A 17,404-nucleotide genomic window follows, 5' to 3' on the forward strand; every position below is an offset into this window, starting at 1 on the left:
CATCTGCCCAGACACTAGCCTGGTCTCTCCTCCTACCGTGGCAGTGGAGGAGGATGTCTCAATCGCTTTGGTGGTGAGGAGGGCAGCTGAAGTCTTAGACCTTCAATTGCCCTTGGGGGCAGTCAAGACAAATGTCTTGATGGAGGTGCTTCAACCAGGAGTTACCCCAACTGAATCACTTCTTCCCTTCAATGAAGCCCGTACTGACATCCTGCTAGGGGTCTAGTCCAAGCCCTGCACAGGCACTCCTGTGCACAGGACAATTCTCCACCACCATCACTCTGCCCCAGGGGACTCCAGTTTTCTCACCCAGCACCTCCCCCCAGAGAGCTTGGTGGCCCAGGCCTCCACCTCCAAAATTAACCCTGGTGCATTTGTACAATTTTTCTGGTTAGGGAATCCAAGAGGCTGGATACCTTTGGAAAAAGGATTTTCTTTTCGACCAGCCTAACACTGCAGTCGGTGAACGCCATATGCCTCCTGGGCCAATACTCCAACTTGATCTGGGACTTGATTGCACAAGTGTTGCCTATTGTTTCAGAGGAGGCTAAACCATACTCTCTCAAGCAGTTGCTTATAGGTGAGATGCAGCCAAGTTCACCATACTATGTGGGCTGGACATGACAGACTCAGTGGGCAGAGTGATTTCTTCATCTGTGGCCCTTAAGCGTCATGCCTAGTTGAGAACCACTTGCTTTTCAGGCGATGCCTGGGCCTCGCTAATAGACATGCCCTTTGATGGCTCCCGTCTGTTTAGAGATGAGGTGAACTCACCGCTGGAGCACTTTAGGGCCAGCAGGGCTAGCCATGTCCTTGGGCCTGCCAATGGCACCTTGCCAACCCCAGTCCATCATCTGTCCCTTTTGTGGCTGCCGAAGGGGCTCTCAACTACGTCTTTACCCTCCCATCCACCAGAACCAGCAAAAGGTAGCCAGAAGTTGGGCCAGCCGACCTCCACCAGCCGCAGCCTCCAAACCTCCCTAGTTTGCCCACCGACCATCATGTGCATCCAGTGGGGGACAGGATATGCCACCACCTGCACCACTGGAGGTCAATAACCTCAGACTGTTGTGTTTTGCAGCTTGTCCAAAAAGATTACTCCCTCGCCTTTTTTTGACCAACCCCCACCCATGCCCCCTACTTAGGACAGGCTGATGGAGGATCACCTCTCCTTTCTCTTGCAGGAAATATATGCTCTCTTGTTCAAGGGAGCTATAGAGAAGGTGCTGACATCAGAAGTGGGTTCTGATCGCTATTCCTGCTGCTTTCTGCTCCCCAAGAAGGATAGAGGCCTTTGTCCTATCCTAAACCAGCACCTTCTTAATCTCTACCTGAAAAAGGAGATCTTCAAAATGCTCACACGTGTGCAAGTCCTGTTTGCCATTGACCCAGGAGACTGGATGGCAGTGTTGGACTTGCAGGTTGCATATTTCCACATCATTTGTCCTGCCTGCCCACAGATGTTGCCTGCCATTTGGCCTTACCAGCGCTCCTTGGGTGTTCACGAAAGGTATGGCACTGTATGCAACTCATCTGTGGATGTCAGGGGTTTCAGTCTTTCCCTTCCTCAATGATTGGCTCACTCCAGGCAGTTGTCTTACACCTCCAGACTATGGCAAGCCTCCTGCACTTGCTAGGGTTCATTGTCAACATGCTGAAGTCACACCAGACTATTATAGATGCTCCCTTACATCTGAGCTATTCAGGACACAGTGCAGTTTCAGGCCCTTCCTCCTGAGTGGCGATTCTAAGATATTCAGGCTATGACACTGATGTTTCAGCCACTATCCTGGATTTTGGTGATACAGACTCTGAGGCTTTTGGGACTCATGACCTCCTGCATCCTACTAGTAATGCATGCCGCTGGCATATGTGGACTCTGCATTGGGACCCGAAGGCCCAGAGGTGGAGATCAGAGGACTCTGGTCTCAAGCAAATTCCGGGCTCATCATCAACCTGTTGGTGCTTCAGGCAATCTGTTTGGCATTGAAAGACTTTCTTTCTTCAGTCAGGGAAAGGCTGGTACAAGTGTTTACAGACCACATCACTGCAATGTGGTCTTGCAACAAACAGGGCAGAGTGGGGTCGAGGACTCTTTGTCAAGATGCACTTTGCCTCTGGATGTGGCTGGAACACCAGGGCATATTCCTAGTTGTTCAGCACCTTGCAAGCTCTCTTAACATGAGGGTGGACGAGCTCAGCCGTCGATTCCCAATGGGCAAGTCCACTGCCCCTAGCGTATCTTCTTGTAACTTCGACACTCCTGCTGGTCCCGGTTTTGCCCTCTGCTGCAGATACCATTTCTACTTCATGATGGTAAACTCCTGCACTCTGCCTACTTTAGTGCCAACCCCTCCTTCTCTTGTTCAACCTAGTAAGGGGACCCTCTTTTTTTCCTGCCGCTGCCATAGGCTCCACATCACTACATCATCTACATCATCCTGTACTATCATTTCCAGCTCAAACGGGTCTCCTTCTGTGATGGGACCTAACGTAAAAAGGATTCTGTAATGCATCTTTTGCTCCAGTGTCCCACAATCTCACCTACCATTTAAACAAAGGCTCTGCAGGCATCTGCCTAAACATACAGGTTATCTCCAACAACTCACTCTTCATATAATCTCTCACCAAACGAGAATTCTGTATTTGCCCACCATTCACTCCCTTTGATTTGTTTTGCACGAGTGGGCGAACCTCCATTACACTTCCTCTTCCACCTTTAACTTCACCTACACTTCCTTCTCCACTTTCAACCTCACCTAGTTCTGTTACACATTCTTCCACCTCATCCTCCCAATTCCAGTCATCATTATCTGAGACTGTTCCATCCCAAGTATATGGATCCCAATTTTCTTTGCGTACCAATGCCCTCACTTGCACAGTTGAGGTTATTTTAGGCTTCTGCCTACTCTTCTGTTTGCGTACCAGTGCCCTCACTTGCACAGCTGAGAGCATTTTAGGCTTATGCCTACTCTTCTATTTGTGTACCAGTGACCTCACTTGCACAGTTGAGGGCATTTTAGGCTTCTGCCAACTCTTCTGTTTTGCTACTCGTACTGCTAATGCGGTGCACCTTCCCTCCATTTGATCACCCCGAGTCACCGCACTTTCTATGGTCTCTTTCATAAGTAACTGCCTTTCCTGCAAGGCTGCAACCTCATCCTGCAGTTTTGTCTTCCTGTATACCATACGGAGCGCAGACAGGAAAAGCCATCCCACTTGCCCTGCCGCTTTCAGCTCCAGCTTCGCCCCTCTTAGTTTCACACACTCGACCGCATCTTCCACTAAGAGAGGAGTCACTTTCTCATCTAGTGCTTCCCATAAAACCAGCGCTGCCCACCGGTTCAGGAGTCCTGCCACACCAGAGAACAGGTCAGTTGCTAACCGCCCAGGAATGGATCTGGCTTCTGCCCCATGCTGCCTTCCGCTCTCTGCCCCATTTTTCTTACGTCCCCAAAGAGGCATTATTGACTTATGCCCCACTTCTGGTACCAAAAATGTCTTATCCAGGTGACTGGTTGACACCTGTTCGGTATAAGTCAATAAGGACGCTCAATGAAGGACCACACGCCAATTATGAATACAATTTAGCTTTACTAGAATAATAGAGCAGAGAAACAAAGGCCTTTCATCCCTGTGTGGAACTTAACTTAGTCCACGAAATGCTGGGAAGCCCTCTACCGCCTGCTTGGACCTCTCTCCCCCTCAAGCGTCATGGTCTCTGAACAGCAAAACAGGGAGGCAGAGCTGGGCCATGGCAGCTTTCACAATTCCATCTGCGAGCTTCAAATCCCTCACCCGCACTACAGTGCTTAAATAACTTGAAGCTTGGATTCTATCTCTTTCTGGCATTTTCTAGCTATGTTATCAGCACTTGTCTCTTGGCTGCTCTGCCCTTCCCCAGCCTTTGTTTTCATTCCATCTTCTCCCTGTACTCTCGTTCTCAAGGTTGAGACGGAGTCTCCTACACAAACAAGTTTGAAAATAATATCATGAACTTTTCCACGTTGTTCGGGGGTTTCAGCAGACATCACGCTCATCTACACTGCTCAAGCTAATTAACCCTTCGCGTCACAATGTCTTCCTCACCTTTCCCTATACTGATCAACATCTGTCAAGCAACAATGTGGGCTTCTTTGCATACTTTTACGAAGCACTACTGCCTGAACAGTCAGGTCTGTGTGATTGCCACTTTGCCTATTTGGGTTTTACAGGACTCTGTAGTCTGATCCGTATTGCAGCCCCACCTCCGGGGAGGTATTGCTGGGGTATCTATTCTAAGGTAAGGAATCTGCGACTGGAAGTCTGTATCAGAGGAACAAGTTACTTACCTTTGGGAACACCTTATCTGGTAGAGACTCTATATGGGCACAGATGAGGCTCTTTATAGCCACAGACTCCTTACTGACACTCCCATCCTCCCTGCTCTGCAAACAGATTATAGTCCAGAAGGGTTCACTCCTTCTAAAGGCCCTAGCTTCGCACACCAGTGATCAATGTTCCTTCTGGCTCCACGTTTCAGGCATTGATAGTCACAAAAAGAACTGACATCAGTGCTCTGGGGTGTTGCCTATGTACCACCGCGCATGTCAGTTCTGGCACCGACAATGCCGCACAGAGCTGAACGACACCACCTAACAGCGCATGGGGTTACTCCACGTCAAAAGATTCTGGATCCAGTCTGACACCTGAGGAATATTCTAAGGTAAAGAATCTGCAACTAAAGACAGTCTCTACTAGGTAAGGCATTACAGAAGGTAAGTAGCTTGTTCTTAGATACTAGAATTCAATTTTGAAAGTATATCTATGTGCTATCAGGTAGCACCACAAACTCTTCAGACACAAGGGGTCGCAGAACAACCTTTATGAAAAATAATAGGCAGTTTGTTATTTGGCTACTTGGTCTTTGGCTTTAAACATGGGGATGGAAGTCTGCAAGGAACAAGAAACATTGTGTTTGCATTCCCAAACAGTATTTTTGTTAAAGCAGCCCATGGTCCCTAAAAGACCCCGTGCTGCTTTAAAAAATTTAAATGTTTTCCGTTTTGGAGCACATAGGGTCCCTGGGCCACAGCCTGCTCCCCCGTAGGTCACACATGATTCCCCTTTCCAAACCAGTTACCACCCTCTTGGAAGGGTTGTTTACTGTTCAATGATTGGAGACCACAATTGCACACCCTTGATTCATACCACACCGAATCACAATTAGGAGTGGATGCCCCTTCCTGATTGCAGATCATTATCGGTTGTTAAACTTTTTGCAATCAGAAATTATTTTCCAACTTGCTAAATGTCTTATTCATACAAAAAAGTATTTGTGTGGGCACAGACCCTGTGATTTTGTGAATCACATAGTTTGCGGCTACCAAATGGTTTGATGCTTCAGGCCCTTGATGAATGAAGTCACAGAGAAAGCACCTATTCCAATCTTCCACCAAACTGGAGGGACTTAAAAGTATTTAACAAAAGTTTGCTACTGAAGCGATAATGCCAACCATTTCTTGTGTGCATTGTCTTTTTGATATGCTTAATGATGAGACAATTTTCAACCTAAAGATGATGAACAAAAAGTTGAGCCTATGAGAAAACTCTTGCTGGCCAATGTTACTGCCAGAAATTGTGTGCAATGTACCTCCTTGGTCTTTCCCTTTGCAGTTCAACCTCCACAAGTTGACTGCAAATCTCTTTACTCATCCCAGCAAGTATGATAAATTGGACTCTATCCCATCATTTTTGTAGACGTCTGAACATTGCTCATCTTTTTAAGGCCTCCAGTTTCTTGACTCCACCTCCCCACCCCCAAAAAAGTTCCTCCCAAGTTTGAAAGGCTTTATGACCTGCAGCACTCTCTCTGTATTATAGGGGGCTGTGTAAAATAATCTCAATGGTGGATTACAAAACACCTTATTCTCCTGCAAGGGGCTTCAATGGCAAAACCAGAATCTCAAAGAGAAAGCAAAGTACTCAACTTTGTAGTTCTGATATTTTCTTTAGAAAGAACTGTAATCTTACAGTTTGATGACAAACTCCCAAAGGGCATGCTCCAGGTGGGCCAGTGAAACCCCTTCACTTTGTGGAGCGTAATGTCTACATAAATAATCAGGCAAATTCCTATATATTTTAAAGAAGAAGCACTGCTCTTTACATTTTAGTGAAGCATTAAGGAACCTGTCGCATATAGGTACCAGATTTCCATAAAGAGAAATACATCTTCCGGATACAAGTGCGGTTGTAAATCTTCTTTATTGCTTCTACTGCAAGTGCCCGCAACCCATACCATTGGAGCCTCTGCCAGCAGGAAAAAACTGCTGAAACAAAAGTCACAGCTACACGAGGAAAATTCTTAATTCAATACATAGCTACATTCACGCACATAACTTCAAATCAATACAGGATCAGAGAGCGAGCCTTGCATTCGGTTGGGCTCTCGAGCACAGCATGCAGTAACCACACGCAATATGCCACTGAGTGCTCGAGACAAGGGCAAGCACCGATCTTAAATACATAGAAAGGAAATAGGTGTCACATTATTATTTACTTGTAATACATATTAGAACATTGGAATGTTGGCAGCTCCATTGAAAACAATGTAGTGCTCCGGGCTTTTACTGGCCGGTAAAAGCCCGGAGCGCCAACATTCCAATATTCTCTTTGTTCACAGCAACAGCTGTGAACAAAGCCTCACGGAGCCCAAGGGGATTTTAATCCCCTCGGGCTTCGTGAGGAATTTGTTTTATTTAATAGAACATTCTGCCCCAAGTGGCAGAATGTTCTAATATCCTTAGAACCTGCCGTAGCGGGCTCTACCGGCCATTAAAGGCCTTCTCGATTGTTAAAGGCCATCGCCTTCGTATCGGGCCTTTGACGCGGGAGCGGGCCTTTAATGGCCAGTAGAGCCCGCTACTGCGGGTTCTAAGGCTATAGTACAACAGAACCACAACCAGCATAAAAAGAGAGACATGAAAACTGCCACAGAACACAGGCCCATCGAACTAAAGCTAGAACTTATGTTACATAAAAGTTGGGTTAAAGAAAAGGCACCCTTCACAGTTTAACTTTCCAGTTCTTATGGAAGTTTTTTTTTTCTTTCTTTTTAAAGGCATATATGCTAGCAGTGTGAGGTTTATTACTGATTGTGTGTGATGGTCTCTCAACTTTTTTTTCCTTAGTGGGGAATTATTGCTCACAAAACAAATCTCCAAAAGGAGTGTCTGATAGATTGCACTTTTACAAAACATCTTTTCTACTTAATACCTTACTAATTCTTCCTCCGTTTTCAAAATAAGAAAGTAAGGGAAGTGGTATAGTTTGTACAAGATATCACAAAAGTGAAAGAAAACCAGCGACCATCTGTACACCCAATGATCTCTCATAGATATCTTGCATTTTAGCTGACTTTGAAAATAACTGCCTGACCACGAGAAAGGGGGGTGGGAGGGGAAGATTTTACAGACTTAAATGTAGTTGCTTTTTGAGTAGCCTTAGAACACCCTCTACTAGTCCTGGTTCTTCAATCCATCCTGGGTAAGAAGCGTGTAGCGGACTCGAAATCTTTAAATGAGTTGAAGCCATAGTTGAACAGTATGGAGGCTTGTGGGTACTGGCCATGAAAGGGCCCTCACAAATTCCCTGAACTTCAAAAAACATTTCCAGAAGACACCTGCATTAAAGTATCCATCTTCTCCAAAGACATGCAAGTACACATTATTTCTATTAAGGCTCTACATAATGATTTAGACAGTGAAGAGGATTTGAGGTGCTGTGGAGACTTTGTTGAAAGACAGAGCTGACAATATTAGGGCTGATATTTAGGAGAACATTTTGTCTGTGCACTACTGCAAGGATGTAATAAGGATTTTTTTCAACAAGCATGTGGCTTTTTGAGGAACTTTCACAAGCAAGGTAGTGTCCAGTAGCATCTCCTTATCATGAGCTTCTGTTCTGTCTAAGATACCATACCTGTTATAAGTCCAGTATCATCAAGTGATGGTTTTAGTGCAAGATCCATATTCTTATCATGTTCCTTACCCAGAAAACTGCCATTTTAACTCACTTCAACTAGATTGAACTCAGGGAAAAGCATTCTATTTCAGTATGTAGAGGTTGACCTGAGGTTGCAAATATCCTCTGCGAAGAACATAAACATTAACACCACATACACTAACATTTGAGCTGTGCCTGGAGGAGAATAAACTTTTCCACAACTTCCCATACTCTTATTTCTGGTACTTAAAATAATAACATAATTGATATCTGAGAGACTTCTAGTTGCAGATGCCTTACCTTAGAATTTCCCCAGGCGTCAGAATGGATCTGGAGATTTTTCTTTGAGCAGTACCCTTCTGCGCCTTCAGGTGGCATTAGTCAACTCAGTGTCTGTCGTTGGCATTGTGGTTGCCGTAATGATGTCACAGTTGTATATAGGCATCACCCCGGTGCGCCGACATCAGTTCCTTTCTTTCTGCCACACCCTATTTGCAGATCGGGAGAAGAGCTGCCCTTAGTTATTTTTTGACTGACTTTTCAATATTTTATCAAACTTTTTTGACTACGTGGTGCATCGACATGTCATCCTGGAAGACCGGATTCAAGCCATGTGATTCCTGTCACTGCATGATGTAAGTGATATATCTGCACCTCGTGCTTGTGTGCCTGGAGTGCGACCACGACTGAAGTTGTGCTCAAAGTGCCGGGCCATGAACCCGAAGGCTTTAAGGGAGTGATTCCTGAATCTCATGGCGGACCGGCGCTCGGCTCTGCGTCACTCCTGCTCTTCCTAGAGACGAAGGTCATGAGAGCCATCACCTCATTCTCGTCCCACTCCAAGTCCTCTGGACATTCAGGCCACAAGAAGAAGTCAAAGAAGAACAAACGTTCTTTGACTTCACCCCATCACTAGGACAATGCAATGCAAGAGGAGCGTTGTCATTCTAGGCCTTCATCCTCGGAGCCTGCTTCTGGGTCAGCTCTGCACCTTCCCGAGTTTCTGGGAGCCAGAGCCACCCCTGCCCAACTCAGGGAGTTTTCCGAGGCCATGCACCTCATCTTTGGGCAGTCTAACACTCCTGTGATGCCTTTGGGCCCAGTAGGGTCGTGGGGGGTGAGCATTCGGGTCCCGCACTGGTGGCTTCAGCCTCCGATCCGGAGAGCACCCCAGGACCCGTTACAGGAGTCGAGCCGACACTGGTCGTGCCATTTCAACCTTTCCCAGTGCCGGTACAGAATTCAGTGCTCCAGACGTCGGTCAGGCCCACGATCAATGTCGACCCAGAGCTGAAACGACATTGCCCGACGCAGATTCCAACATCAACAGGGATCTCATTTCCTAGGTTGGATCCTGACACTTATGCCTATGGGTACAAGTACGGTAAGAGTATGGAGGGGTCGCTGGACCCTTCAGAATACCAGCTAGATGACCCTGATGCAGACTGGGCTCAGGCATTGGGTGAAGCCAGTGGTCTAGGCACCTCTCCGTATTCTGGCATGCTTTCTCCTCCTACAGTGGCCACAGCGGAGGGAGCCTCCTATTCGGTGGTGGTGAAAAGAGTGGCCGAGGTCCTTGGCCTCGTGTTGCTTTCCGTGGCTGTCAGGACTAACCTCCTGACTGAGGCACTTCAGCCCGGGGCTTCTACGTCTGGATCCCTTTTGCCTTTCAATGAAGTCCTCACTGATGTTCTGCTGGGGTCATGGTCTAAACTCAGCACAGGACAATTGCCTGCCGCCATAGGCCTTCGCCTAACAACCATATATTCCTGACCCAACATCCTATGACTGAGAGTTTTGGTCATCTGGGTTTCTTCCTCTTCTGGCACAGTCTTTTCTGCACCCCCCGACAGGGAATCAAAAAGACTTGACCAACTTTGGAAGAAAATGTTCTCTTCCTCCAGTCTGGCATTGCAGTCCGTGAACAGTGCATGCCTTTTGGGCCACTACTGCCATACTTTGTGGGATACCGTCACGCAGGTGCCGCCACAGGTCCCAGAGGAGGTCCGGGCCATTCTTTCCCGAGCTGTTGCTAACGGGAGGGATGCAGCCAAGTTCACGATTCGTTGTGGGCTGGACACGATTGACTCACTAGACAGATCGGTTGCTTAAACGGTGGACCTATGGCACTATACTTGGTTGAGGACATCTGGCTTTTCAGGGGATGTCCATCAATCTTATAGACATGCCCTTCAATGGCACCTCTCTCTTTGGAGACAAAGCAGACTCAGTGCTCGAGCGCTTTATGGAGTCCCTGGCTACGGCTCGGTGCCTTGACCTATCAGCTGCTCCCTTCTGTATCAGTCTGCTTTTTGTGGCTATGGAAGGGGCACCCAACCACATCCATTTCCCTACAGCTACTGTGCTGTGCATGCTAGCAAGCCTGCGTGGACGAGGATGGGGATCCAACGTTCCAATGGCTGAGGGAGGCAACAATCGTCCCAGTCCACGCCCCACCCGCTGCAGCCTCCAAACCTTCCTAGTCCATCACAGACCAGTTGGAGGTAGGATTCACCATCACCTTGCATACTGGGAATCCATCATGATGGACAGGTGGGTTTTGCAGACTGTCCGATGGGGCTACTACCTACCCTTAAAGACTACCCCTCTGGCCATCCCACCATCCTACGATCGGATGACAGAGGATCACTTGGCACTTCTCCATGAGGAAATTACACCTCACCAAGGGAACCATGGAGAGGGTTCCTCTGCCAGAAGTAGGTTGTGGTTGTTATTCCCCCTACTTTCTGGTGCTTGAAAAGGATATGGGCCTCTGCCCTATCCTTGACCTCCGGCCCCTCAATCTCTTCCTCAAGAAGGTTAAGTTCAAAATGCTCACACTGGCTCAGGTCCTACCTGCCCTGGACCCTGGAGACTCGATGGTAGCATTGGACATGCATGACGGCTACTTTAATATTCCTGTCCTGCCTGCCCACAGATGTTACTTGACGTTTGTGGTAGGTCACGAGCACTTTCAGTTCACCAAGCTCCCCTTTGAACTAGCCAGTGCTTCTCAGGTGTTCACAAAAGTGATGGCGGTAGTCATAGCTCATCTGCAATGGCAAGGGCCTTCAGTCTTACTGTACCTCGACAACTGGCTGTTGAAGGCTGGCTCACCCCAGGCTGTCGCCTCCCACCTCCAGACTACGGCAAACTTTCTGCATTTGTTGTGGCTCACTATAAGCATGCCAAAGTCACACCTGACTCCCTCTCAGATGCTCCCTTTCATCTGAGCTGTTCTGGACACAGCACATTTTTGGGCCTATCCTCCCAAGCGGCGAGTCCACGGTATTGAGGTTATGATACTGATGTTTCAGCCTGCCTCCTGGTCACACATGGCATATGTGGACTCTGCAGTGGGACCTGAAGTTCCCAAGGGTACAGCATCAGGGGAATCTCTCTGACATTGTCCAAATCTCGGAGGGAACAGTGCAAGATCTGCAGTGGTGACTTTCTGAGTGCAATTGGGTCAAAGGCAGAGCCTGCTCCCTTCCCCAACCAGATCTAACAGTGACATATGCTTCACTTCTAGGCTGGGACAGCCACATGGGAGAGGTAGAGATCAGAGGCCTCTGGTCTCCGGTGGAGTCCAGGCTCCACATCAGCCTTCTGGTGCTCAGGGTGATTAGGCTTGCATTGAAAGCAGGCCTTCCCTCTCTCAAAGGAAAAGTGATGCAGGTTTTCTCGGACAACACCACTGCCATGTGGTACTGCAACAAGGTGGGCGGCGTAGGGTCGTTGACCTTTAGTCAAGAGGCCCTGCGTGTTTGGATGTGGCTGGAACGTCAGGGCATATGCCTGGTGGTTCAACATCTAGCGGGCTCTCTGAACATCAGAGCAGAGGAACTCAGCCGTCAATGCATGGTCAATAATGAATGGTGTCTCCATCCAGAGGTGGCGCAAAGTCTTTCAGCAGTGGGGAGAGCCTTGGTTAGAACTGTTGGCCTCTGTAGAGGACGTGCAATGTGCAATGTGAGCTGTTTTGCACGTTGGAATTTCCAAGGTGGCACTCACTCGGCAACACTGTCTCGAGTGGATCTTAGGCTTCGTATGCGCCTTTCCGCCAATACTACTTCTGACCAGAGTTCTCAAAAAGATCAAGAATAACTGGGCCAAACTAAATCCTGAGGCTCTTGTCTGGGCACGAAGAGTATGGTGGCACGAGCCTTTGAGCATACCTGCATTCCTCCACTCAGACTGCATCTTCGGAGGATCTTCTGTCATAGCAGTAGGGGACGGTTCTCCACCCGAACCTGTCTGGTCTCCGCCTTCTTATGTAGAGCTTGACTGGCAGCAGTTGGCAGCTTTCGACCTTCTGCCCAAAGTCTGCAATGTTATTTTGGCAGCCAGGTGGCCCTCCACCAAAACGGTATATGCCCATCATTAGAATAAATGTGTGGCATAGTGTACCAACAAATCTGTTGGTCCCCTCTCTGCACCTCTGTCTGAGGTTTTTTTGTTTATACTCTCTCTTGCCCAGCAGGTCTCTGCTTTGGACACCTTAAGGGTTATCTCTCTGCTGTCTCTACTTTCCTCAGACTACCTGATCAACCCTCCTTGTTTAAGTCTCCCATTGTTGGTAGATTCCACATAGGCCTTACCCACATGTATCCGCATACCCCGTTCATAATGTCTGTGGGTTTTGAACCTGGTGCTCATGTGTGCACCATTTGAGCCCTTTCATAATTGTCCTCTTTGGCTCCTCACTTTAAAAACAGCCTTCCTTGGAGTCATCACCTCTGCACGTAGAGTGAGTGAGCTGCAACCTCTTTCTTCAAAGCCACCCTTCATCTCTGTCCATCAAGACAAAGTGGTGGTTCGTACAAGGACATCTTTCCTACCCAAGGTGCTCAAGCCCTTTCTTGTAGGTCAATCCATCACCATGCCTACTTTTCACGCACCCCCACATCTTGTGAAGAAGAGATAAACCACCGCCTGGATCCCAAAAGAGTGTTTGCGTTCTACCTTAATCGCAGCAAAGACTTCCGGGTGGATGATCAATTCTTTAATGGTTATGTGGGCGCAAAGAAAGGACAGGCGGCGAAGAAGAAGACTATCCCTGGGTTGTTCTCTGCATCAAACTGTGCTACGCTTTGGCTAAGAAGCAACTCCCTGAGGGTTTGCGTGCTCATTCTACCAGAGCAACTGCTGCAACCCCTGCGTTAGGACACTGAGCTCCAGTTAAGACATCTGCCAGGAAGCAACATGGGCGTCCCTACATAAATTCACTAAACACTACTGCCTAGACAGTCAGGTTCGCAGGGATGCTACTTTAACCATTCAGTCCTGCAGGATTTCTTAGTATGATCTTGGTTCGCAGACCGACCTCTGGGGATGGTATTGCTTGGGTATCTATTCTAAGGTAAGAAATCTGCAAATAGAAGTCTCTATCAGATGAAGTTACTTACCTTCAGTAACGGAACCAGTCGGACGCCTGGGGGAAATTCTAAGGTGATGAACCTGCAAATATAATATGTCTCTACCAGATAATTAATTACCGAAGGTAAGTAACTTGTTCTTCAAAGCATGGTGATCCACCAAAATTAAACAAGGGATCACCATGATCTTTTCACCAAGGCAGCTAACACAAAGAGCGGGGAACATCTAGACAGAAATCAGACTCTTAAGGAGAAAAATAAGGCTGGGCAAGATTTAAGAGACATCATGTATTAAATGACAACTCCTAAGAAACATACATAGAAGGTAATCAGCAGGCTGGAGAGTACTAAAAAGTAAAAGGTGGACTATGCAGTGCCCTAGCCTAATATTTCTATAGAATATTCTTATGACATCATAATTATTTACTTCAAAATGATTTACTTTGCTGGCTGCAAGAACATTAATGTAAGATGCACTTATTTATAGCCTATACAACTTTCCTTAAATTAAAATTCCTATGCAAATAAATCAAGTGTCACCTGAAAAGTTAATGATGGTGCTTCAGTCCACTAAAACACTAATATTATATAAACTCAACAGGCATGTTTTACAAAAGGATTACTTAAGCTTGTAAATTGTTTAAGGCACACAATTCCTAACCTTAAAACTATTTTTAATGTCTCACTTTATACAGGTTAATTGACCGGCTGGATGGAGTTCGCTTATTATGGTCCTTGCTAAAAAATCCAAATCCAGATGTTCAGGCAAGTGCAGCCTGGGCTATCTGCCCTTGTATCGAAAATGCTAAGGTAAGCAAAATGCTACCTAAACTGTGTAGCTATTTCTACACATAATGACATTATAGCATTAGGTATTTTTGAAACTGTAGGAGGCTGTTTTATCTTTCTGTTTTATTATGTCATGTCTGTGGTGCTGAATAACCAGACAACTCCTTTATTCTCCAATGAAGACGCCAATGGGCTCTTCAATTTATATCTTTTTATATATTTTTCTACTGCTCTGGAGTGTGTCATAGTTAAGATTGTCTCAGTGTAGGAGTACACTCACAATTCGTTTTCTTTTCTGTAATTTGCTAACTTATGTTCATGCTAATACTGTTTTCTATAGTATGCATTACAATGTAGGACTATTGGCACTAGTGTTGTAATATTACCTTAAAACAGCTGGGTTTAGGAGCCTTTCTTACAATGGACACATTAGAAACATACAGTAGGCCCTGGGTAAAGAGTTCCAGAGAGAAGGGTTCAGAACTGAGTCGGCTTTACATCCTTTTGAGGCAAGTCTGACAGATGGGATACTTAACATCCCTAGATGTCTTAATAGGTAGTGTTGGGAGATTAGTTTTGCCAAGTATAGGAGGAGGCTTGAGATCATCGATGCATTTACATATCTAGCACCTTAGCATAAAATGGATGCTATCTCTAACTGGGAACTAGTTGAGGAGCTTTCAGAATGTGATCTCTACTCCTAAGACCAGTAATTATTCTGACTGCAACATTTTCTGTGTTTTGTCGATGGTTAAGATCTGTAGCTAGTTACAATTATCCAGTGTCAAGGACTGGAGGCATTATGTGTCAGGGAAAAGTCAACTCCTCCCAGTGTGTGCATTATACCCTGCACAATAGAGCACACATTAGTTTAAAGGAGTTTGTTAGAAATGGGGTCTCTAGTTGGCAGTGGTTTGCACCCTGTCCAAGTAGGGACCCTACTTGGGGCAGTGTAAGCGAGCCACACAGCTAAGATAATCCCTGCTCCCCCCTTGGTAGATTGGCATGAGAAGTCCTGCTTATCTCAGAAGCAATGTGTAAAGTATTTGTACATGCATACAAATCTCCAGTAGTTAATTTTGTAACATAAAAAAAGACGTTCCGGCTATTATTCCTAACCTGAGGAGAAATCCCTCAGGAGAAAAAGCATGGCCCTCACCCACATTGAGATGTGGCATGTTTCATCATTGGGCTTCCCACACCTTGGACCCAAATGAGTACAAAGTGGGCTACTACCACACTGAATGTGGGAGTGAGGGTTTTTTATTTATCATACCGGTGGACTATATACTTCATAGAGTATATACTCCACACTAACTAGACATCCAAAAAGAAGATTAAAAGTATCTAAGGTTATACAAACCTATTGATTTCTTAGAGGATACCCTGGCAGGATTAAAGGAAAACAGAGGGATGAGTTACAAGTAAATAATGATGTTATCATCCCATCATGGTCAACATATTTTGGCTGTCCTAGTATGCCCCACAGGATCAGTGGCCTTTTTCAGGGCCTACAGTCTCAGGTTGTAAAAGCTGACAAAAACCTTCCACTAGGAGGTAGTGCCCATTGTATCCTATTGTCCACTATCAAATCTAATGGGATTGTCTTGGCACCCAGAATTCTAATTGTACAATTACCCTAAAAGTGTCAGATAATTGCTCCTGCACAAAAACGTCTGAAACCAATGCTCTTTAGAAACAAAATACAGAAAATAAAGTTAATACAGAAAAAGAGTATCAAAGACAAGACATGACATGTAATATACACACACTAAATTGATATATGTGCCACTATGAAAGAGTAGTGGGTATAAAACAAATATTTAACACAAAGGAAGGCCATTATTTTGCATGCTGGCCTTTGTTAGAAGTAACACGTGGCTCTAGTGTGACAGTAGCCACACACCAGTGGGCAATAATCATTCACACGCTGTGATGCCTTAATATTCATGTGCAATGCAATAGAGAAGGATGCCTTTTCATTCTTAAGCAAAGTGTGCCAGATATTGTAATTAAAATATTTGTCTTGCCCAGGGACAGTGCCTAACTCATGGAATTCAAGGGAGCGTCGCTCTGTAGTCGCACTCCTAGAGACATGTCAGGTCTTGACTTAACCATTCATACTTCTTGGTAGGTATACAGGATAATCAATTGCCCCTAACAACAAATCCCTCTAGTATTTTGAGCCATCATACTAGTCCTGTGTTCATGGTCGCTTTGTTGCATATGGTCAACCATTCTATTTAAAAATGGTCATCGTAAATGAGGTTGTTTCTGATCATAAAACTGCAGCACACTTAAAATATTAATAAGCCTCAGAATCCACCCTTAGTGCTAAAGAAAGGCATCAGGATCCCCACTTACTACTCCAGGAGTTGGACTCCGCTGGTACTGCCAAAGGTGTTCCCACCGCCGAAAGCGATACTCTGCTCCCGCCGCCATTTTGAAAAACAAGGTCAAAGGTGTACATGATCACGTGTGTTGCGTTGGTATGCCCCACCAATTTCGAGATCTTGTGTACTCGTAGTTATATACGATGCTGTGACGATGACAGCATCCTTTTAAATTACAAATGCTGTGTCAGTGTAAGAGAAAAAATATAGAAAGGGCCAGATGCATGGAATAATGTGCAGGGGTGCAATAGATGATACATCCAGCGCCCGATTTTAAAATGCTCATAATGGCGAAAGCCTTTTCTTAAAATCGCTGACACATCTATCTCCATGTGAAAAAAAATTGTAAAAAGAAGTGGGAAGTGTAAAATTAAATACTCGCTACTGCATTGCATGGTGGCCTTATTGGGATCTAAATACTAGCCATCTCCAAGCCTTTCATAGAATCAACCAAGGTAGAAATGCAAGTGGAGTAATGTACATCATATGTACTTAACAGGAAGTACTACTCAGCTACGTTACCGGTAGTGCTAATGTCTATGGGAATAACATATCTAACTAGGTTAAGTATAAAGGGAGATGACACTAGTGTGTAAGAAGGTGTCCACCCAGTGAACACAATAGTGATTGTGCACTGGGTCAAGTTAAATTCCATCCCTACTCAGTGTATTACCTCAAAAATAAACACCAGTTGCTATCACTGAAGATACTCTCATCATCGCATAGGGTCCCATCATGGGTGAGCTGAGACCTGATTTCATTTAACTGGTACCAGGAGATATGTTCATTCAACCCCACTTACAAAGTTTTTAGTCAATACACCCATTGTTGCTCCCTACATAATAGGGATCTCTTATGATC

At 45.8% G+C, this 17,404-nt stretch overlaps 1 protein-coding gene across 2 annotated transcripts in view; it reads left to right on the top strand.

The window, feature by feature from the left end:
• ODAD2 (outer dynein arm docking complex subunit 2) overlaps positions 1 to 17,404 on the top strand; it is an 827,935-nt gene that overhangs the window by 658,578 nt on the left and 151,953 nt on the right. For both annotated transcript variants that reach the window (XM_069211313.1, XM_069211314.1), the window contains exon 17: positions 14,057 to 14,171. In XM_069211313.1, the coding sequence (XP_069067414.1) occupies positions 14,057 to 14,171 (115 nt within the window). The remainder of the gene's footprint in view (positions 1 to 14,056; positions 14,172 to 17,404) is intronic.

The sequence above is a fragment of the Pleurodeles waltl genome, chromosome 10 (assembly GCF_031143425.1).
Source record: "Pleurodeles waltl isolate 20211129_DDA chromosome 10, aPleWal1.hap1.20221129, whole genome shotgun sequence".
In the NCBI taxonomy this organism is placed as follows: domain Eukaryota; kingdom Metazoa; phylum Chordata; class Amphibia; order Caudata; family Salamandridae; genus Pleurodeles; species Pleurodeles waltl.